The sequence below is a fragment of the Chroicocephalus ridibundus genome, chromosome 3 (genome assembly GCF_963924245.1).
Source record: "Chroicocephalus ridibundus chromosome 3, bChrRid1.1, whole genome shotgun sequence".
Taxonomy (NCBI): Eukaryota; Metazoa; Chordata; class Aves; order Charadriiformes; family Laridae; genus Chroicocephalus; species Chroicocephalus ridibundus.
The window spans coordinates 107,096,441-107,120,337 of NC_086286.1; the positions used below are offsets into that span (position 1 = coordinate 107,096,441).

Sequence of the window (23,897 nt, forward strand, 5' to 3'; positions counted from 1 at the left end):
CTGTCTTCATAGGAGAGGTGCTCCAGCCCTCTGATCATCTTTGCAGCCCTCTGGTCCCACTCCAGAGGATTTTGCTTTCCATTTTTACATATTATTATAAGGAACAGCAATACGAATTAGAATAGGTGTTTATTTTTCTAGCAGAGAAGGAAGATACTTTATGTGAAGGCCACAGCCTTGCACAGATAAGCAGACTAACTAAGGATACATGGTAGTGAAGCTTAACTGTAGGACTGTTATTTTCCCGCTATTATTCTTTGGCAATAAAGTTGTATACAAAACTCTTCCCATTCAGTACTATTTTTAAATCCAGATTTGCCAGGTGAATCTATCAATGTCAGTTTGAACTTTCATCAAACTGCACCAGCAACAGCTGAACACTGAAAAACCGAAGGACGCCAGTTTATTCAAACATAACCTGTACTGGGGCATTAAGTTGCAAAAATAAACTTTTATTCCTTTACTTTATTGCTACTAGTTTATACAGTTAATATTTTCAGGCTTGAACCATCTGTTAAGGAGGATGACTAAACACCACTGTAGAAAAGCTTTGGGTTTTTAATTGCTCTAATCAGCAAATGCTAGCTCAGCTTAAAGATACACAAGTTGAGAAAACTCAGAAATAGAAAGTTGTTCTCGTCTTCGGCTTAAATCCTGAAAAAAGATAATGTACCTTTGCATTCGAATAGAGCTCTATCAAAGGGGAGGCCCTTAGTTCATGTCTTACCATTTTCAAAGCAGATAAAAGACTCAACTTCAATATTCTGTGCAACATTGCCAGATATGCTATCTGGTGAAATAGCAAAAGTTTGGAGAAAAGGAACTGGCAACTGTCAAAAGCAGAACATCAAATTGGCAAGTTACTTTGGTTATGTAACATTCCAATCTATCCGTTTTTTTTTTCCTCCCCCAAAAGCTATCATGAAGGAAATCTCTTTTTAAGCTCACTAAAATCATTAATTTAATTATGTTTTAGCATATTGAGTGCATCACCACAACACATGAGAAGTTATTGCAGAATCAGAAAAATTGATGCAGAATCAGAAACAGAGACCAAAGGTCCAGACCTGGATTTACCATCCTAACAACAGAGACAAGACTAGAAAGACATGGCCTGACGCTCTGCAATATAATTCAGGCAGAACAGAAACAACACCCATTCCCATTGACCCAGTGCAATGGGGAGAGGAGGGGAGGTGACATTCCTGGAGGCCAGCTTTAGAACAGGAAGGTTAATCTGGCAGGATTCCTTCTTTTGTTCCTGGAGAGGAAGTGTCCCTAGAAAGCAGTTTAGGCCAGTAACATACCTAAAGTGATTTAAAGCCCACCCCGCACCCCAGTAACATACACCTCCTCAAGCATCAGATAAACAATTAAGGCAGCTTAAGGACAGTCAATTAAGACAAGGAATTGTGAAGATGAAAAGGGCTATTTCAAACACCTTTGTCTGACATTCAAGTTTGCCTGTGACATTCCTGGAATTCTTCACTTTAATTTTAGAGAAAAGAAGAATTTGACTTTTTCTCTGAGGATCTTCTTGTATGAGGCTTTATCTCCTCATGTTCTGTCCCACTTCACAAGGAGAGTCTTTCCCTATTTACGTGTAACCATCACCATTCTTTTTGGCAAACTCTCTCTTACCAAGAATGAATGCAAAGGTTCCACAGACATCAGAAGAATGGGATAGAAATACAGGCACTTCCCCAGCGACTGTTAGCCTTCCTTCCAGAAATCCGGAAAGCTGCTTGGTAAGTAACAAAGCTGCTACACCATTTCCAAAGCAACCCCTGTCCCCCAAACACCAAGCTAAGATACAAGAAACCAAATCAAGTGCTGCACATGCCATATGGTGTAACAGAAGTCTTAATTTAATGTTTTTACCATAATACTGCATGTGACATCTGAGTGCACCTGGAAGGATTTAAATACATACATAATACTGCCAATTTACAGCTATTCTTACTTTCTTGTCTTGATGATGCACTTCATAAAAAATATTCTAAAGCTTCTAAAAGCAAAGTACCTCGTGTCCTTAGGACTACAATATTCTACGTAAAGCATGCAAGAATTTAATCTCTTTCAAAAAAGTAATTTCCTAGCTGTATTTAAATAACCTCTTGAGTACAACACTTAAAATGCTGGAAAACTTTACAGGGTTATCTGAACTCCAACTATTCTTCCTCAGCTCCTTGCATCTTTTCTCATGGAGGAAGGAATGCCCTCAAGTCATGCATTGAGCCACACTAAGTGTTTTGTAAAAGAGACTCAGAGCCATTTACAGCTTGAGCACGCATGAAAAATCTTGAGGTAAGAGCCCACACCAAATAACATTACAATATATTTGTCAAATGCCAAAATGATCTAAGACCCGATTCAAATCTAAGGACTTCTATGCAGTGGGGAAAACACTTTTGTGAACACCGTCTCTCACTCACAGAATTAAGAAAAGAGACACAGCAGACTCAAATTACTACCCTGCCAGGTCAAGTAGTTCATATGAGCCCAGCACGCACGCAAGAGACTATCACCATCACAAAAGTCTTATTAGATTAGTCCAATTCTTTCTTTTACCTCAAAAGGAAAACATAAGGCAGCTTTACTCCTGAATTGCAGGCTACTGAGGGGTATTTCCATACAATTCTGTAAGGCAGTGCCATTCTCTCTCCACCATCCAGATTCAAGGACAGTGCCATGGCACTGGCTATATGTATCTGTGCTAGAATTTATAGGTAGAAGTTGCAGGCAGTCACGGCCAGCATTCAGCCCGCAGGGCTTGAATGACCACTACCACAACCACATTTTCAGCTACTGTATATCTTGAATACAAGGCACTCTTTGCTTATATAATAATATCTATTATCCACATAAGAAAGAGCTACAGAACTGAGAGTCTCGTTTTTTCCCATAAGTGGAAATAATTTAAAGTGCAACTGTTGAAACATTATTTCAAATCATTTAAATTGTTCCTGCACAAGTGATTATGTTTGTTCAAGGATGGCTATCATTAGGTTCACTATTTTTGACTAATTCGTCAACTGGATTCACTAAGGAACTGGATGACTAATTGAATAAGGTAAAAAAGTTCTATTTTAATAAAAACATGCTCTTCAATTTATGTAAGTAATTTACATGTCTTGAAGATTTATTTCTGAGTCTGTTTGTGAGTAGATCTTTTTCATTTATTAATTAAAAATACTTTCCCTTCAGAAAAGGCAAAGTTTGGCATTAACTATTCATAATTTCTCTCACAGAAGAGAATACAATAAACAGGGTTTCAGCCAACTGCATAGCTTGAATTTATTTCTTTTTAAATGAAAACTGCCATACCTGCTCCCCAAAATACAATACTCAAGTATTACCTTTATCTTAGATTACTACAGAATATTTTGCTGAAAAATATTATTTCATTTAATGAGTGAAAATAAATAAAACCCTGTTGGGACAGACAGACTAGTATACACCATCATCCCTATTCAAAGGGCAGTTTAAAAAGACAAATATGTACTTATGTGTTGCTTACTATACACTTCTTTCACAAGGAAGGAAGCATTTTGTGAAGCCTCACCCTTACCCAGTGCTGTATCATGTTAACAGATACCCTAAACCGAGCTGTCTATTCAACATACACAGGTAATAATTTCCAAATAGCTTAAGATTCTTTACTGCGAGGGTGGTGAGGCAGTAGAACAGGTTGCCCAGGGAAGCTGTGGATGCCCCATCCCTGGAAGCGTTCAAGGCCAGGCTGGATGGGGCTTTGAGCAGCCTGGTCTAGTGGGAGGTGTCCCTGCCCCTGGCAGGGGGGTTGGAACTAGATGATCTTTAAGGTCGCTTCCAACCCAAACCACTCTATGATTCTAAGATGGTACAGAGAACCAGCCAGCAAGACACAATACACTGCTGTACTTCAACACACAACCCTGCACATGGGATAGAAGAACCCCATGCCCAGGTATATGCTGGGTACAGACTGGATGGGAAGCAGTTTTGCTGAAAAGGAGCCAGAGGTGTTGTGGATAACAGGCTGAACACGGGTCAGCAGTATGCCCTTGTGTTATAAAAAGCCAACTGCGCCCTGGTCTGAGTTAACAAAAGTGTATCCTGCAGACTTAAAGAAATAATCATTCCCCTTTATTTGGCATAAGAAACAGTAACTGGAGTACCGGTACTTCGTCTAGTTTGGGGCTACCCAATACAATAAAAACACTGGCATACTGGAACAAGTCCAGTGGGGAGTTACCAAGGTTGATTAGGTACTAGAGCATATGATGCATGAGGGTAAGAGAACTGAGCTTATTCAGCGTTAAGAGGTGACTGTGGAAGGAAATCTGATTACTGTTGATATGTAATATGAGGGTACAAAGTAGATAGAGCTAGACTGTAAGGTTAGAGAAGGTGGGCAGTAATAAGTCAAGTAGTAATGGACACAATCTGTGATAAGAGAAATTCTTATTAGATGGGGGGTAGGGAAGACAGACACACCAAAAAAAAATATCACAGTAAGGGTAATGAAACTTGGAACAGGAGCCCAGAGAGGAATCGCTATTCTTGGAAATGCACAGAGCTCAACTAGGCAAGGTCCTATACAATCTGACAATAGATGGCCCTGCTTTGAGCATGCATTTGGACTAGATGACCCTCAGAGGTACATTCCACAGTAAATTGTTCTATAATATTGTGCAAATAGACATTAATTGCTTTGTAGCAAAGGTTAAGTCATAGATCCTAAGTTCAAATTGTAGTGAAATTATTCCCACATAGTGCTGCTTTGCTAAGAAGTACTAACTTGAATTCTGCAGTCTAAGTTTGGACAATATACATTTAACTAAATAGACAGGAGCATTATTAAAAATAAAAATAGGGATACAGAAATGTGGTTTGGCTTCGCTAAGCAGATGTGTGAGATGAAGATGAGGAACTGGGGAATCACTACAGATGAGGGCAGCTGCTGCAGGTTGGTTCCCAAGTTTGAGATTCTGACAAAGTGGCAAACTAGCCTAAGAAGCCCAAATCATGAAACACCTCAGATTTAATGAAAACCTTTTTCCCTCCAGAGCATTTCATGCCCAGTCCCTTCAAATTAATGTACCTATTTTAGTCCTGAACTTTAATATTCATATCTTTCCAAAACTGTTGATTTAAATCTGTTTCTAGCAAGACTACTCCAGAGGAGTTCAATACTAAATTCTCTCAAGACTAAGGAAAAAAAATAATCTAGCATTTTTGCTTGAAGAAGCAATAAAAATACTTCACCTTGCTCTCTGGAGAAAAGATAAATATATCTCTACATATAATTAGGATCAGAAGAACAAAAGTTGTAATGATAGTCACAAAACCAATGATCATTTGTGTCACACTTGACAAACAATATTAATTAAAGCAAGCTACAAAATATAATTTAGTATCTGTGCAAATAGCTATCAAAATTAAATGAGATTTACTTTCATTTGCCAACTGTATTATTGAACATATATGAAAGCGGGAAGAAAAGATTTTTTTTCCAAAGGTATTTAAGACAAGTTATACATTGGAGGCTTACTGAACACTCTTCCAGACAAGCATAGCTTTTTATATCCACATTGGTCAGACTGTGTGGAAAAATAAGTCCAAATAATATCAGTGACAGATGAACACAGAAAGAAAAAAGGCATGAAGAAAACAGTAGGTCAAGATAAACTTAATTCTTCACTACTTGATAACTCTCTTGAGGTTTATTTTACATATTCAGAAAACACAGGTATATGAGTACAGCAAGTGCTAGCTTGCCAGTAAATTTCCTTTAAATCAGATCAGTTACTGTATCGTTTACCAGAATAACAAAACACTGAATGTTCCCTTTTCTCGTTATGAGCACATTATGCTGGAATTTATGACCAAGAACGATATCCCTGAGAATTACTTCTTCCTGGAGAAATCAAGTAAAAATTTGTTTGGACAAAGCTATTTATATCACACCAGTCTGTGGGCATCTGCCCCAAGTATTACTTTATTTAACTAATATCTTTCTCACCTGTTCTAGAGCAGCACATACAGTCATGTATTGTGTTAGGGAACTACCATGAAACTACCATTAATTGCGTATGTGGAGCAAAGGCATTATATGACTGTCATAAGCAGTTCAAACCCAACATCCCATCACCAGAAAGTCTTCATTCACTTCCAGATAGCATTTCAATATGCCTCTTGCACTTGCAATTTATAAACATCACTTTTATCTTTAAATAGTACTTAAAAAAATAAACAAAAAATGTTACTTTTTTATTTTTAAAGACATACAACATAAAATGGGATCTGTCTGCCTAAAATATGCAACTTGTGAAGAAGTGACAAAAACCAGAGTCCCCATAGGGGTCTCCTGTCTGTCTAACTAAACAAAACACACAGTTGCATTTGTATACTTCTAGCATATGCAGATGATATCATCTACCACAAACACTTGCAGTCTGAATGGAAATTAAGTCACTCTTTGTCTTCTCACCTGTTATTAACTCATGCAGAATCACTTTTAAAAAAAAAACTTACACAGTGTGACTGATATCATTCAGCTGATTACTCCCATCCTCTAGTGCAGGACTGAAGGGTTCACATCGTTTCCATCCATCTTCTGTTTTAACCCATCTCCATCCAGGGGATCTCCAGTCTTGTCCCAGAAATGGCATGGTTTCTCTACAAGCAGTAAGAAGATCATTTGTGTATTATTTAATTATTAAGAAAAGTTGCAAAACTTCTTGTCATTATTTCACTTTTCCCTTTAACCTTAAAAAACCATAATGATTCCCTTGAAGAAGGAAAGTTCTCTGTAGAGCATCCTGAAATAGATTCAGTGGTTTAAGTACATTTTTGATTCAATAACCTCACTCTTCTTGTCTTTCAGCATTTATTAGATCAAGGTAGGTTTCCTATTTTTTTAGGGAACAAGGAAAAGAATCATGGTCATCCAGGAAAGGGATGATACCAAAGGAGCAAAACTGTATCCTGTGTAATCTGCTCTGCCATGATCAGATTACTGACTTAAAGACATGACTAATAAAAGGTTGTTAAAGAGTTCGACAGGCCACAAAAATCAGTGTTGTTCCTTTTATTTTTCCTAAGGCTTATAAATACTGAGTTTGTGCTACACTGTATAGCAATGTTTCAGTAAAGGAATTTTGATTTTCCCAAATATTTTTTCAGTTGTCCTTGAGGGTCACCTCTGACAGTAGGCTATTAACTGGATACCAGGACAAACAGAGACTGCAACATAAAGTCAGTTGTGAAACGTCTCTTGAAATTCCTACAAATATCTATTTGCAAGTCACCACAGGTATATCATTCAAACAGTGTTCTGCTACTCTTTTTCAAAAGGAAGCTTCACTTCTGACACATTAAGTAAGAATTTGAACAGAACAGTTTTCTGAACTTTGAAGATTCTGACCTTGCTAGCTTTTGCCCTCTTTTTCCCATTCATCATGTATATGTGTTGCTCTTTATTTGAACTAGAGATTTCACATGCAAGCTACACAGGGAAGATAGCATTATCATATTTGAAACATACATTAATATATAACACCAACAACCTTTTTCCTAACAAGTATGCATTTTCTAATATTTTTCAACTTGAAAAAATATTAAGCCACGTAAGTGCAAATGGATAAATAAATTCATAGTGATCTTTGACTCTTGACCAGCATCTGCCCGACATACTAGTTAGAATAGGAGAAGGCGCAAGCAGATAAAAATATGAGTGAGCCAGTACATTTTTTTTTTAATTAAAAAACCACACACCACACAAAACTCAGTGTATTGTCTAGCTTCAGCATTGACTAAAGTCTCCTTCCTACTCATAACAGCCTTCCTCTGCATCTAACAGGAATCTTTTCCAAAATATACCACATCCTTTCCTCCAGCCACCACAAACTCTGTTGATGCCTATCTGCTTTTCCAATCTTTTCAGTGCTTCCTAGGATTAATATGAACCATAGCATATTCTCTCCCCCCACCCCCAATTTGTTCAGAACTCCTCTCATTTTGACTGAAATTGAGGCTTCTTGGCTTTCTGATAAAACTGTTTAAATAGTTGGTGGTCATGAGTACATTTCAGAGTAACATAGGTTAAAGTATTTTTACTCCTGCTAAGATAAGCAGAGTTTACCTGAAAATCTGTTAAATCATTGAAAGACACTCAGAAAACAGCAGACAGCGAGTCAAAAACATCATCTTAGACAAATATAAAACAAAAGTTTTTGAACCACGTCTAGAGATACAGAGCTCACAACCAGCAGCTCTGATATAAAAATAAAACACTATTGTAGGTGCCTGTCATTACTCAAAAATTAAAATTCAGAGAGAATTCAGAACCACAGAGATCATTATAGGCTGAATGGGATAACTTGAAAAAAAGATTTTAAATACTTCAAGAATACTTACATTGATGAAGAATTCTTGGGAAAAGGAAGTGAAAAAAAAACAAGATCACATACTTGCAGCAAGGTGGGAACATGTATGGTTAGCAGTTAACAGAATAATTTACAAAAAATATGAGGATGAAGAAATAAAAAACTTCCTGAAAACAATACAAGAAAACATGGGAGTATTTTGTTCAAGTAGATGGAAGTAGATGAAGTCCAAGGCTAATCATAATTTACAGAATAGGATGCTTTGTGTACTTTATAAGTTCTTAAACATTGGAAAAAACCAACCTTGTAGTTTCAAGGTATCAGGCCACCAGTTTAAGTGCCATGTATAATCTCCTCCTCGGAGGCTGCACTGGTGTTTAAAACGACACGCTTCAACAGCTACATGCTCCAAACCAGACTACTTTGCAGATCGCTACACCTTGAGAGGTGAGGGTCTTTCATTGCAAGGTTTCAACACAGAATAAGTTTTCTGTCATCCGTCCTCAAAAAAAATTACATTAAGTGTTTTCAAAATAATAACAGTAACAGGAAGCGCACACACACTCCCACCAAAGACTACTAATATCTGCTCCAGAAATCCTGGAAAACCATACTTAAGACAGAAAGCTCTTAGAGACATGAGTCACTGCTGTATATGCATGATATATTTAGCAAATTATCTTTCTAAGAGGAAAGAAAATAAAAAGCTATTAGGAAAAAACCCACAGATGACTAACTTCTTTAAAATTACTTAAACATTTGTGGAAGATTACAAGAAGTCAGTAATTTTGTGAGGTTGGTACATGTTGACCTAATTTTTTTCCACAGAAACAGATATTCTTAGTCCAAGACATAGTTTCGCTATTGTACCAGCTAAGAGTGCATCCATCAGTAGCAATTCCACAAAATGACCAGTGCTCATCCTCAAAAGTCAGAGTCACGGAGTCAGAAATGTAAAAGCATTCTTTTTAGCAACAGCACATATGCAACTAGGAAAAAAAAAAATCCCATTGCTTCTCAGTTCCTGTAGGATTGAAGTGTAGATTTGATTGTTGTTCAGAAGTAAGTGACCAAATTTTAAGAAGCTGCAGTGTATCATAAACATCTCTCCTATGCATCTCTTTCATAAGAGAAGTGATCATAGAGTATGACTGACTGCCCAGACAGGTAAGAAAATTCATGCTTTTCCTCTGCCTCCACTCAGACTTTGCTTCTGAGTACAGCACTGCACTAAAGCATCCCTATGGCTTCCAGACCAGAGCTTGCTTTCAAGAGTTCCAGCATACTCTATGTAGTATACCTTCAGTAATAGCAAGCAGCTGTTCACTTGTTAAAACTTTCACCACAAGAGGTAAGCTCCCTAGACTTGGATTTTGTGGGAGAAAACAGTGGGACAGGGTTCTTTAAAGCAAAAAAGGACTGGGAAAGGAATGTGGTCATTAGCTAACAACAGGGTTTAAGGCAAGACATTGATTGCATTTAACTTCTTCCTAAAAACAAACAAGAACAAAAGATCTTCACTTTGCAACATATACCTTGTCTGGAGAAGAGGAGGGAAAAAAGGACTGAGGAAGCAAGAACCACCAGAAAAAAACACAGAAGAGTGGTTGTGTATGCCAGATTAGTATAGTTTGAGATTACAGCAACTGCTCCAGCCATCCTTGCACTTGGTAAGGGAGTCCTGCTTTCTCTGAGGTTGATAACTCACTACATGAGCAAAAATCACTACAAAGCCTTCAGAATTGCAGCAAGTCACCCTATTACTCTGCCACTGTACTGGAGATGTCTTCTCTATATATATTCATATACTTAAGAACATGTCACAACGACCCAAACCATTCTTATTATTCAGTAGCAAGACTGTTGCCAACATGATGGAAACAGGCAAGGTTCTCCTGTTTCCTAACAGTCCAACAGCACACCCATCTCTTCTTTAGTGTGCTAACAAAATCTCTTCATCAGCTCAACTTTCAATAGGAACTGCTCCTTTACACTGTCACTACTGGCAGACAACTTCTAGACTACCTTCTTCTAGGAGCTAGCCCAGTCAACCTCTGTGACTTGGAGGTCTGAGTCTGCTTACAGACTTCATCAGGTCCCATGTTTTTTCATATCAAATGACTGTCTCAAATCAATTCTCAAACTTCTGCAAGACCACGATTCACCACCTCCTCAGCTTTTCTCTTGTCCACCCTCATTCTGATTGTTATTTCCCCATACAACAATTTTAGCGCATCCAGGTCATATAATTCTCAGTTCCCAAGAGGTACAAAAGCTCCTCCTCTCCAACTGAGCTGCCTACCCTAGGCTTCTTCCCTCTGGCCTGCTGCTGTCACAGCCCTTGCTTCTCCCAATTCCCCCATCCTCATGCCGCCTATTGACATCCCAACACCCCACTCCTCCAGGGAGGCTCCAGACACCTCTTCCCCAGCCCCCTCCATGCCACCTCTCATTCCTAACCCCAGACCCATCTGCCCATCCCCACCGTAACACCTTATCCCAAACTACGCCAGCGCCACACAGCCCTAAAACAGCCCCAAGCCCCTCAAGTCATGCCTGCCCATTCTCTCCACACTCGGCCCCAAGCCCCCGGGGGCCTCATATACACAATCCCAATACCCCTCCCCACCTCATTTGTACACTCGGCCTCTCACAACTGGGCCCTCATCGCCGCCCTCCTCCCCCACCGCCCGGGGTTTCCACCTCACCGGCAGGAGTCCCGCACACCCTCACAGCCCAGGGACTCGCCCCCCACCCTCACAGCCCAGGGACTCGCCCCCCACCCTCACAGCCCAGGGACTCGCCCCCCACCCTCACAGCCCAGGGACTCGCCCCCCACCCTCACAGCCCAGGGACTCGCCCCCCACCCTCACAGCCCAGGGACTCGCCCCCCACCCTCACAGCCCAGGGACTCGCCCCCCACCCTCACAGCCCAGGGACTCGCCCCCCACCCTCACAGCCCAGGGACTCGCCCCCTCACCTGACGGCAGCGCCCGACCCGCCCGGCAGCCCCCGCCGCGCTGGGCCCGGGCCGCGGGGCTGTTGGCGGAAGTAACACCGAGCTGCGGCTGCCCACGCCCCTCCGCCTCGCTCATTGGCCGCCGCCCTTGTTGCTACCCGGCGGCGCCCTTCTCCATTGGCGGAAGGGGGGCAGTGGCGTCAGCGCTCAGGGGCGGGCCGGGCGGGTCACGTGAGGGGGGACCGAGGCGCACGTGTCAATGTTTTGGTCGGCGGGGGGCGGGGCGTGTGAGAAGCGGCCGGCGGTGAGGCGGTGCGTCCCTCCGCGCCTCCGTGGCGGTGAGGCGATTGGTCCCTCCGCGCTGCCGCGGGCCTGGCGCTGACAGGATTTACTTACCGCAAGGGCCGAAATCCGTGTGCCCTGGGCCGAGTGTTTTAGCCACGGTAGGAGCCACAGGGAAGAGCAGATTGTGCTGGCTGTGCATCCTGTGCTTTGGTGCTTAAACCCATTGGCTGGTTTCAGTTGGGTTTGAAGCCAAAGTGTCTGTCTCGGGGCTAATCGAGTTCCTGTGGGTTGTATGAAGACAGGCTCAGAGAGTTGGGGTTGTTCAGCCTCCAGGGAGACCTTATTGTGGCCTTTCAGTACTCAAAGGGGGCCTACAGGAAAGATGGGGACAGACTTTTTAGCAGGGCCTGTTGTGATCGGGCAAGGGGTAATGGCTTTAAAATAAAGAGATTCAGACTAGGTAGAAGGAAGAAACATTTTACAATGAGGGTGATGAAACACTGGCACAGGTTGCCCAGAGAGGTGGTAGACGCCCTGTCACTGGAAACATTCCAGGTCAGGTTGGACGGGGCTCTGAGCAACCTGATCTAGTTGAAGATGTCCCTGCTCGTTGCAGGGGGTATGGACTCGATGACCTTTAAAAGTCCCTTCCAGCTCAAACCATTCTATGAATTTGGGGCTGCCTTGGGGAGAGCAGGAGGGATTCAGGTGCCTGGGAGCAGCTGTTAAGTGTGGGTCAGTCAATACCTTGGCTAGCTGTAGTCCCTGCGTATATTGTCCCTGGGCAGGGCATGTGTTCTTTTGGTGGCTTAGAGGTGTTACATGAGGGATGGAGCTACACTAGGGTTATTTTTGTAAAGGAATAATTTGTCTCTAGGTTCCTTCTATATTTTCTCTCCACCTCTTGAGATATCCTGTGGCGTGTGGACATAAAACGAATACACGGTTACCTCACAGCTCAGGTGGGGTTGATCTTTTAGGGCAGGTGGGATTTCACTAGTAGACCATCATGCGCAAAACATCTAGTCCAAAAGTGATGCAGTTCAGAAAGCATGATGTATTACTCTTGTGTTTCCCTGAGGACTGGGCAGCACTAAAACACTGAAAGGGAGTAAGCTGGAGCTTACTTCTTGAAGAAGCGCAGCCTTGTTAGAAGAAGTCACTTTAGAGCAGTTTGTGAAGGACTGTATCCTGTGAGAGGGACTCCATGCTGGAGCAGGGGAACAGCGTGAGGAGGAAGGAGTGGTAGAGACAGCATGTTATGAACTTATCCCAACTCCTCTTCCCTATCCCCTTGCCTCACTCGTGGAGGGGAAGAGGTGGCAGAAGACTAGGGAACGAAAGTGTGGAGTTGAGTCTGGGAAGAAGAGGGGGTTGGGAGGTGGTGTTTTTAATTTTGTTTTTGTTTCTCACTATCCTATTTTAATAGTCCACTATTTTTAATCAACAAGAAATTAAGTTAATCTTCCCCAGGTTGAGTCTGTTTTACCTGTGATGGTAATTGGTGAGCGATTTCCCTGTCGTTATCTGAACCCACGAGCTTTTTCTTCTTAATTTTCTCCCCTTGTCATGCTGAGGAGGGGGAGTGAGAGTTAGTTGGAGAGAGTGGGTGGGCACCTAACAACCAGCAAAGGTCAACTCACCACACACCCATAATTATGAAGCCCATCTGGTGGATGGTATCCTGAGTGGATACCTCACTCCTTAGGAAGGATGCAATATGGAAGGAGAAGAAGTGATGTGTTTCTTGCACCTTTTTTTCTCTAGAAAGGCAAGGCTCTAGAAGGGCAAGGACAACTGCGCTTTCCCAGCTTGGGCAGTCATATTTTTTGACTTGTGCTGCAAATTTAATAAAGTCATTAATAGCTGAGGTGCAGAAGTAATTGGGTTTTCCGTGACAACTCTCCTGAATATTCACTGCTACTCATATCCAGCTATTACAGTATTTTACCTGCTGGCTTCAGCATATTTATATTAATTATACATTAGAGGGAGCTGCAACAATGTGATTCTTTATTTTTTTTAGTACAGAACCACTTGATATGAGACTTTGTGTATACGTGGTTTAATTACAAATGTATAAAAATCTTCTACTAATTCAACAAGCAGATGTAAAGTGATTATTGCCCATAGTTAGTGTTGAGCCATCATCTCTATTGCAAGTGTAATTTTAGCTCTGTGCTCCCTAACAGATGCCTTTTTACTAATTACTATTTATGATTTCTGTCCATCTGCCTTTTTTTTTTAACTAAAGCTGATAAATTTAAAAAAACCCTAAATTTCGAGGTAGTTCGTATGGGAAGAATAGTTGTTGTCTTGAGAGTCCAAGTTCCTACTTATGAAAAATTCATCTATGGGATTCAGGTTCTAAGACTCAGAAATTTATTTTAAAATATTTTTATGTGTAATGCATTTCTGTGTTAAAAGTGTACAAAAGAAAATATGTTTTTCATTTTTGGGGGATTTGAAACATAAAAATAGCATAATGGAATGTGGAAACTTTTAAGGCAGTTTTAATCAACGTTGAGCAACTCACACAATTCTTGAGAATTTTAATAATATTTGACACTATTCTGTTTCAGACATTCTTTGTAAAGTTCCATGTGAATTTTTCTATTCTGTTGTCACAGGCTTCATCTGGACCTTCTCTTTTATGTTTTATTTAATACTGAAACAGTTTAAACCTTCACAGTGGAAATTGAACAAACTAGTCTGCAGTGTGACTGTTACTGGTTTTGATTATTTCAGAGGATATAAAGTGAAGATTGCACTAAACGCAGATCATCTCCTGTTTGCAAATGGGATGGTTACCCTTCTTGATAGTAGGTCCATGTGAACAGTACAGATGAGACACTGTAGATAACATGAAATTAGGAGAGCTAAATAAAATGGCAAATTCGATCTTTCCCATTTCTTTCCTATAAAATTACTTAAATTATGATTTCTGTTTAATAAGCCATAGCAGAGGTGAATTCTCTAAATGAGCTTGCGCTGATGGAAAGCCAAGCTATTTTGCTTTTATTTTCCTTGTAATAGCTGAGACACGTGATTAAAAACAAAATAAATGGTGTTACTTAGGGTGGCCCAATACCCATGAGGGATAACCTCATGGAGAAGGTGAAACAATTTTTCATCAATATTCTTATTTACTGAACTACCTGGTTTGGAAATACGCATCACTTTTTAGGATTCCCTTTCAATTTTTCTTAGAAACCATCTGAAAATGAGAGTTGTGGTAGATGCAAATGGCCTTCTTTCCCTTGGGAGAGACATTTTTATTTTGCTGAGCAATCTCCATGCATATTTCAAAGAACAGAATAGTTAACGCCAAATAATACCACAGCCTGATTCAGTTACTTAGCAACATTTAATGCTAACAAAATGAAACAGGAAAGTGATGCAGCAGCAATAAAATCACTAGATGCAGAAGGGAGCTCATGACAATAATGAAGACAGAAGTCATAGTATTTTACAGGTAAAACAAAACTGGAAATGAACACGTAACCCAAGCAGTTGTCATTTTTCCAAGGAGTCTGTTGCTTATAGTTTCATTTTGCAGGAAAGCTTCCAACCTGTAAAAAAAAGCAAAGCTTGGACAAAAGCATAATTTTCCTAAATATTACTTAATGTGTGATTTCCAGTGCATTACACAGTTCTTCAATTTCTTTTGTGGTTGGCATTATTTTTTTCTAAATCTTTATCATCAGTACTGACAAAACATGAGGTAATGCTGCTGCTCTTCCTTCATTACGTTTATTACTCTCCCCAAATTATGAGAAGATAAATATTTAAGTGCGTTAGGATAAATAGATGGATAAGAGAGCATCCCCCTTGCTGGAGGCTTGGCTGCTGGGGCTCAGGACCAGCTCAGTGGTGGTGCAGCCCAGGGCAGCCCCCTTCCCTCTGGGGGCAGTGGTGAGAGGCTCCCAACAGCACTGTGGGGAACGAGCCTGGCCATGGAAAGCTGCTGAGCTGTGCCCTGAATTAGACCTGCTGGCTGACTTGTCAGCTTGACCTTGGACCTGCCTCAGCACTTGTGATGATCTGGACCCGTAGCTGAACATGGCCACCATCGGTGAGCCTGCCGTTATCTGCTTGCCTGATGCAGACAGGCCGTGGCTGGCGAAGCCCCTGCCTTGCCAGCGCTGGGCTCTGTCTCGGATCCCCACTCCACAGGGATGTAACGTAATCACAGAATCGCAGAATTGTAGGGTTTGGAAGGGACCTTCGGGGATCATCTAGTCCAACCCCCCTGCCAAAGCAGGGTCACCTAGAGCAGGTTGCACAGGAATGCATCCAGGCGGGTTTTGAATGTCTCCAGAGAAGGAGACTCCACAGCCTCTCCGGGCAGCCTGTTCCAGTGCTCTGCCACCCTCAAAGTAAAGAAGTTCCTCCTCATGTTGAGAGGGAATTTCCTTTGTTAACGGCTTGTGCCCATCACCTCTTGTCCTGTCACCAGGCACCACTGAGAAGAGTCAGACAAATTGCTCTCCAAAAAGCATGGGAAATGGAAAGCCTTTATGAAAATAAATACATGAGCTTCGTGAAAAAATACATTCACAGATATATAGTGGTTATTAACAATTACATTCAAAGATGTAGTTATTTTCAGCAACGATTCACAAATCAGTGTTGGATGTAGAATTTTGATATGAAAGTTGTATTATTTTATAATAATTTGCTATTGAATGTAAACCCAAGTTTATTTTGGTTGAAATAAACACTATATAGTGTACAGCGAAGACTTTTGAAAGCTAATAACTATTCTAGGAAAAAAAATGGTAACAGTTTGCTGGGAAAAAATATTAAGGGAGAAATAAAAGAAGTTGCAGTCTTGCAGTGAAAAACATGACTTTAGTTAAACTCCAGAGAAACAATCTGAAAAACAGCATGTACCGTATCTTGAGACAAATCTTTAATTGAAAGCACTGGGGCACCAGCAGAAATTACACTGTTTGATCAATGACAGGTTGGAAACTGCAACTAACTCATTCGCACTGAGGGAAATGTGAGGTCAAAACTAAGTTTTGGAAAAGAAATATTCATTTTTCAAAAAGGATGAGCTTTGACTGTATAAGATAGAGATAACTAAGAAAGGAAATGAACTATTTTAGGGATTTGCTGTATGGGGTGGAATTCCATGGGAGTTCAAGCTATATAAATTGGTAAGAAAGTACTTAGACTAAGGTTCATTGCTTTTATGCTAACGAGGGATGGTGAGAGATTTTCTAAGCTCCTTGGAACCTTTAATCAGAAAACAACAATTTTTAGAAGCAGACTTCCTGTATTGGTACGTTATCAGCTGGTTTCACCATATTTGTATGCATCCATACAACCAATAAATTTGGATCAGTGGTTTCAAATATGTTCATAAGAGAAAGTGATTGCTGCAGCAAAAGCTAGGCACATTACAGCCCAAGGAGAAAATGGATTGAAAATGAAGACAATATTGTAGTAATTAAAATAGATATAAAATTAATCTATAAATGAGAAGGTACCTAACTATTATAGGAGAGACATTCTCGCTCCTTTTCCTCTCTTCTTTCTCTCAGCTTTTCCCATAGGAAGAGTTGGAACAAAGAAATCTAATTAATTTTAAAGAGATGCTTAATCAGTGTACGAAGGGGGCTATATGATGTAGTTGAATCTGACTGCAGGGAACCGAACGAAAACTACTGGAGGTACCGGGAAGGCTCAGGAAAGTATTAAACTATTTGTCTTCTCTTCTACAAAGTGATATGCATTGGTGTTTACTAAAATGCTCAGCTAAAGGCTGACAGAACTACTAGCCACAAACAGTAGGTTTCCGGAGGAAGACAGACTGAGAAAAGTAGGGGTTTTCAGAGAAAGATAGCTAGAATGTATTTAGATAAATTAGATATTCATCAGTTTGGCTGGCTGTGATAAATTTGGTTATTTAGACAGTAAGCAATCTTAAAGATACTAGCAGTTATGTAGAAAACGTACGGAGGATTGGAGAAGTACGGCAGAACTGCAAAAGGGCAAATACAGGGTCAAAAAAAGAAAAAATAGAAACAAGAAATTATAATCTGTAAATTTAACTTCTGGTGGAAAAATCTGGAACTAACATGATCTCTTTAGTGAGCTGGAATATGGTATACAGTGTATGCATGGTAAATTGGTAGACGGCAGGAAAGTGGCAGGACCTCTAAGAATGTGGAAAGATGCTACGAATTTAAAATGACCTTGGAGAAGTGGTCTGAAAAACATAATGAAATTCCCTACAGACTTTCATTTGTATATCTACTCCTAATTAAAATGTCTGTCCATAGTGTGCTTCTATCCCATCTAGCTATGTCTGTGATATAATGGCTGTTCAATGGAATTGCATAAAACCAAACTAAATTACTAGTGCTATTGGTAACTGTCTTTATCTCAACAGCAGAAGCTGTATCTGATATAACAGTAACATTATTTGGATAAACCCAACCATTCAGGAAATGAAAAAAAAAGCATTTTGAAGGAAAAAAAACCCTGAACTTCGCCTAGCTTTTGCCTATGCAGGTGAAACACACTGAAATAATAGTTGTGTTAGTCAGCTTATGTTGTCTTGCTTATGGTAGTGTGAGAACAGAATCAGGCTCTCTGATTTATTAAAAATGTAATGGAAGCCAGTAAGCGTATTTTAATCTAAATGTTTCATCTACATGAGATGCAGAATGGCTTAATTTCTTGAGGTTTTGGTAGTTTTCAGTTTCCATGTCTTATGTTTTTGCAATTTTGACAATGTAAAGGAAGGGAAGAGCTGGAATGAGTTAGGGGCACAAGGAAGAAGGGGAGATGCTGAAATAAAACAAATTATTTCTATGGAGATAGAAAACAGAATTAGGGTTTTGGGATAATCACATAAAGAACACTGGAGCATTGTAAGTTCTGCTGGCATGTGCGTCTGATTCTGTGGGATGCAGGCTTCGCCCTGATACTCATTTTTTATTACAAACGTATTTAGTACCATGGGTTATATTTTTAGCTCATTCTAAGATTTAAAACAAGAACAAAATTGTGTGACTTTTTGACAAGAAGTGATGTTTTAGCAGCTTTGGGGCATTGAGTCACCGTAGGCATTTGTGTATCAGATTGGGTTTTAATGGCTACTTTCTTTGAGATGTGTTATGGCTGCCATTAATAGTGACAGATAGATGGATAGATACAGTTTATGCTTTCATCCCTTTCAGGTGTCCTGTAACGACTTTGAAACGTCGCATTTTCACTCTCCCGTTTCTCAGGAGGTTATGTTGTTTTTCTCTTCAAAGCCATGGTTCATTCTTAAGCTCAGGCTGTTCATGGCTTTGGCCAGAGGGAGTCACTGTCATATTTAAAATGCACCACCTCCTCACAGCAGCTGGAAATTAGTGGTTTTATCTAATCTTTGTGCACATGTAAGCCTGCCTATTAGGCTTTTTTTTTTTTTGAGAAATGAGTTGTGGTTATAAATAACATAACGCTGTTTGTTTTTTATAATTTGCAGTGTTGCTGAAGGAGAGTGGCACCAATGGGTTATCAATCTGACCCACAGATGAAAGAGCAAGCAAGCTGACGAAGCCTTTGGTTGGTAAGGTATTAGAGTGATGTGGTTAGAATAATTTTATCCTTTCCTGGAAGGATGCAAAGTTAAGTGATTGTAATGAGTGAAACCAAAAACTGAAGATTGATTATTCTAGAGGTTGCTCTGTAATATATGCTCTATATATTGTATATTTAGAGCTAACTTTACTACTCAAAAGTCTATGAGAGGTTAGTACATGATCAGTAATTCTATACCTCATCTTTGGTCGGCCTCATGATTAGTAATCCTATGTGATCTGTGGTTGTAAAGATTTCCCTTTGGAAGCACTAAACAGAGGAAGTCTTGAAAAGTAATATATTTTGTGAAATAGTAGCACAATATACTTTTATGATCCGTATTCATAGTATTGCTCACCGTGTGATTACAATCCCAAAATTCACTTTTCCTCCCAAAGAATCTGAAATGCTAGCTTTTTATTGTTATTGTGAGTTTGTCCAGTAAAGTTTTATGGGTTGAACTTCCTGCATTTGGTTATTTGTTCTTTGCTGACTGTGTTAATATGAACACCACTTTGTGTGACAGCCTTCCTTAAGTGTCATCCAAGCCCCAAGGGAGTCAAAGAGGATTTTGACCTTTATTTCAAAGAAAATGAATCAGGCTTGTTTATACAGAAGGAAAGCAACTGCATATATACCACTACAGTTCTAAACTTTATAGTTAAATTCAGTGCCAGTCTAGTACTAAAAACAGTCATCAACAATCTGTGCAAATTTCAGGTTTGTTTTCTTGGTGGTTTTATTTATCTTCTTTTCTTGTTTTGCCTTGTAACAAGGAAGAAACAAAAGCAGCATTTTCTTCAGTCACAAATAGATTTCTGCATAGCTCTTGGGACTATTCTGCTACACGGAGCAGGACTTCTTGGCAATCTGTTTATCCAGTTCTTAGCAAGGTTTAGAACTATTAATTCTGAATGTGCATTTCTTCACATGTTTATTGAAAACTTTGATTTTATGATTATAACTTTGATATTATGATTTTATAAATAAATATCAAATCTGTGGAAAGGGATAGGAATTTTTAGGAAATAGTTGAACGCCTTGTGCGTAGCAAAATTCTTCTTCCTGGTGCATTTTGATATAAAAAGGATGATTATAATTAAACCAGCCATAGTCATTTTCAGAAGCACATAGGGCTGGAAGAGACGTAGATTTCATTCATTCATTATTTGAACACAAGCAATATGCAAAAAATTAAATCATTTTTAAAACCTATTAAGATAAAACTGACTCATTAACACCCATAGAAGAGTAGAGAAACAGCAGGAATTGAGCAATGTGCCTTTCAAGTTGGAAATTTATGCTAGCAAATACCAATAAACAATGTGAATAGTCTTGCCAATAGCTAGGGATAGCTAGGTGTACAGTTATCCCACCATCTAGAGGCAAGAATCACTTACATATTTTTCTCCTGCAAGTACCCTAGTTAAATGGACATTTACTGCAGCAATGATCACCTATCCGTACCCAAAGGATAAATAAAGGTCTTTAAAACTGTGAGAATGGAACAGGAACCACATTTCCTTGTTTCTCTTTTTTTTTTCCCCTTCCCTTTCTCCTGCTTCTTCTTCCTACCTTAACTTTCCAGATTTCAGACAGTGTATGTCCCTCACTGTTCCTTAATAAAAAACCAAAGGACTTGCACACACACAGCAGACAGCTGTGGGCTAGTGGCCAGTCTGCTTTCAGTTGGTTTCTGGCTTCTGTGGAGGTTTTTGTTCTTTCCAGTTCTGACCTAAGAAAAAGGCTGTCCTGGACCAGTAATGTCTCCCCAGACTGTGGTGATTCTCTGCTCTTTTGAAGGTACCGTGTTTAGCATCTAGGTCATTCTGTGGACCCTTTGAGAAAACAAAATAGTACCCAATGACTGCATCCACACTGTCATATTAAACATCTGGAAAATGAATTTTAGGGCAAAATGGCATTCTTTTACATCTGCCGTGATGTAACAGGCATCTCAGATCTCTCTGGTATATGTCACCAGTATCCCCCAAAGGAAACTTTGGGTGTGTACAGTGCTTAAAACATCCCACAGAGCGCATCACCTGCTGGATCTGGCACTCTGCAGGCTCTGGCTGTTCCAGCTGCTCTTGCAAAAAAATGACAAAGTAGAACTCCTAAGGATCCTTAATAGAAAACAACCAGAATGTAGGCTGCGTGTGAGGGCAGAATGTAAATCGGGAAGATGTGCTATCTCTAATGGTCTATAGGTAATTGTTTCCCCTTCCCAAAGCTGAAGAGTTGATATAATGGTGGAGGTTAACAGTCACTCCTAATCGCTAGCAGTAGGTCTTTGGGATGAACTGGAATTTGAAGCACTCTATGAAGTACAGTAAAGATGTAGCCAGTTTGTTTAAGGATATAATTAACTTGTTTAAAGGTGGCCCAGTCAGATCCTTTATATTCTATGATTGTTACAAAGGTCCAGTTCTGTGACGCCAGCAGTTGTGAAAACTACTGAAACAAAGGAATTTTTCCCAGGTAAGGGCAGCAGGATTGCACCCTATAGAATGCTGTTCTATGGGATCTTCATCACATTTAAATCAATATGCTTAGAAGAACTTATTTATGATTGTACTAATAATTAATTGTTGCTATTAACATCTACCCTTATGTTAATTCTTCAGCTTTGGGAGGATGCAGCAGTTACCTATTGATCATCAGAGTTAGCACATCATTCTGATTTACCTGTCTGAAAGATACTACAATTTGTTGTTGCTAAATTAAAAACAGTTAATCGCTTTCCTGTATTCATTTATATGAAGGAGATGATTTCCTGATTAAATTTGCTGACAGTTCTAAACAGTAAATGCATGCAATGTACTATTTTTGTGTCTCTATTTTATAGCACAGTTATATTTTACTCATTTAATTAAATAAAAAATATGAGGGAAGAAGTAATTTATAACTTAGATAATAGATCTTTCAGCTCCAGAGCTGGGATCTGTACAAAATGTATTTGGCATAGTAGAGGGGAAGAGGGTCAGGGGAAAAGCCGTTTTTCAACCGTTAAAGCTGGAGTAGGCTGAATTTCTGTAGCAACAGATGAAGTTTCATCTGAATGTAACAACCATTTTGGATGCTTCTTCCTTTGGTAGTCACTTCCTTGCTTGTTATGGAAACTACCTGTTTTAGGGAGTGTTAATCTCATGACAGTAACTGGAATGAAGTGGTGCTGCAGCAATTACATCTGTGAGATTAACTGGGCTCAGTAACTTCAGTCAGAATTTGGCAGGGTGAAGACTGGCCCCAAGATGCTGTTGTTGTGTAAGAAGTTAAGTAGGAGCTGCATCATCTCTTGAATACAGGCTATGTTATTCCATAACATTATGGTTCTGTCACACTGGAAAAGCAATGTGCCAAAATATCTGCACCCAGAATCAGTGGAACCCCCAGGTTGTGGAGACCAATGCTTGGGGATATGGGTACAAGATTTAGGCTATATACTTTTAAAATAGCTCCCATCTCTTTCTCAATGCAGCCTCAATCACATCCCATGGCTCCTGAAGTTAGCTGCACTTCTGCAGCAGCTCTTAGTACTTTTCATGGGATCACAGAAGGTAAATTATCACTGACAATGATGTGTTAAGTCCAGTGCCTTTCCCGTGAGGATGCTGAGGGCAGTTTTCACCCATAATTATGGTCTAAGTTATTAGTCAACATGGCTAGCAATGTGCATGATTTTCCTAGGACGTGGTTCAAAGCCTTGTACCTGGAATGCTCTGGTCTAGCAGTGTTCTTCAGTGCTAAGGGAGCTGAACCACCTGCACATTTGCTTGTAACACAAATCCAGAATTTGGCAGAACCTTCTTGTGGGTGAAGAAGGAGGAACGAGGCAGGTAACGGAGTGCTCCCTATGGTTTTTATCCTCACCTAAGACCAGCGCATCCTTATCCTCACCTTTTATTGTATCCTAGCTGATATAAGCATGGTAGAAAGAGAGGCAGCAGGTTAATTATAGACATAAAGAGATAAAGACAGGATTTTTCAAATAAGTCTGTGCCAGTCTGGAGAATTTATTTTATTTTCATGTCAGAAAAGTTACTGAATTAAAACCAATTTGAAATTATTTACCCTTACTGCAGGCCGTCCATTTAATTTAATGCAGTACCAGCCATTGATATGATTTATTATTTTTATATATATATATATAAAATTTTATGTATTATGTACACACTTTGAGCGTGAAGTCTATTGGGAGATAGATGTTAGCAAAACCTTCACAGCTTCCAACACTGCAAGAATGTAATGGGCCCCACAAACTGGCAGTCCTGGTGGTGGGAGGAATAGTCTGATGAATTCTAGTGGCAGCAGCAATTCAGTGGCTGTAAAGCACTGAGTTCAGAGGATGAAAATGCATTAGGCAAGTGCTGTATACTTCCACTAATACATCACAGCATGATCTATCATGCATCTCCTTTTCCTTGGATGAATTCGCCTTCTAGCAACATCAGCACAAATATTTGGAAGAAGATAAAGAAACATATGGCTTGCAGTACTTCACTGACAAATTGCTTCAGCAGAAAGCATGCCTTTTCATTTACCTTCTCAACCAATGCTTAGAGTTAATCACAGCAACTAAGTGCCACTGCTGTGCCATATGGAAGTGGAGCTAACTGTGTTAACAGAAATTTAAACACATGTGGGGAGAGTCACAGGAATTATGAGACCTGGGATTGTGCATTTAATAGTCAGAC

The 23,897-nt window shown here is 39.9% G+C and overlaps 1 protein-coding gene and 1 long non-coding RNA gene across 5 annotated transcripts in view; one reads left to right on the forward strand and one right to left on the reverse strand.

Annotated features, from left to right (window-relative positions):
* Positions 1-11,493, reverse strand: part of FBXO25 (F-box protein 25) — a 32,897-nt gene extending 21,404 nt beyond the window's left edge. For 2 of the 4 annotated variants that reach the window (XM_063330385.1, XM_063330382.1), the window contains exons 1-2: positions 11,353-11,493; positions 6,520-6,663 (exon numbers count right to left, since the gene is read on the reverse strand). In XM_063330385.1, the coding sequence (XP_063186455.1) occupies positions 6,520-6,656 (137 nt within the window). In that variant the 5' untranslated portion in view covers positions 6,657-6,663; positions 11,353-11,493. Of the gene's footprint in view, positions 1-6,519; positions 6,664-8,675; positions 8,875-11,352 lie in introns of all 4 variants that reach the window. The other 2 variants (XM_063330383.1, XM_063330384.1) reach the window with 2 other exon arrangements.
* Positions 11,494-11,635: 142 nt separating this feature from the next.
* Positions 11,636-23,897, forward strand: part of LOC134513933 (uncharacterized) — a 95,393-nt gene continuing 83,131 nt past the window's right edge. Inside the window, exons 1-2 of the long non-coding RNA XR_010070550.1 lie at positions 11,636-11,774; positions 19,106-19,189. This is a non-coding gene — a long non-coding RNA (uncharacterized LOC134513933). The remainder of the gene's footprint in view (positions 11,775-19,105; positions 19,190-23,897) is intronic.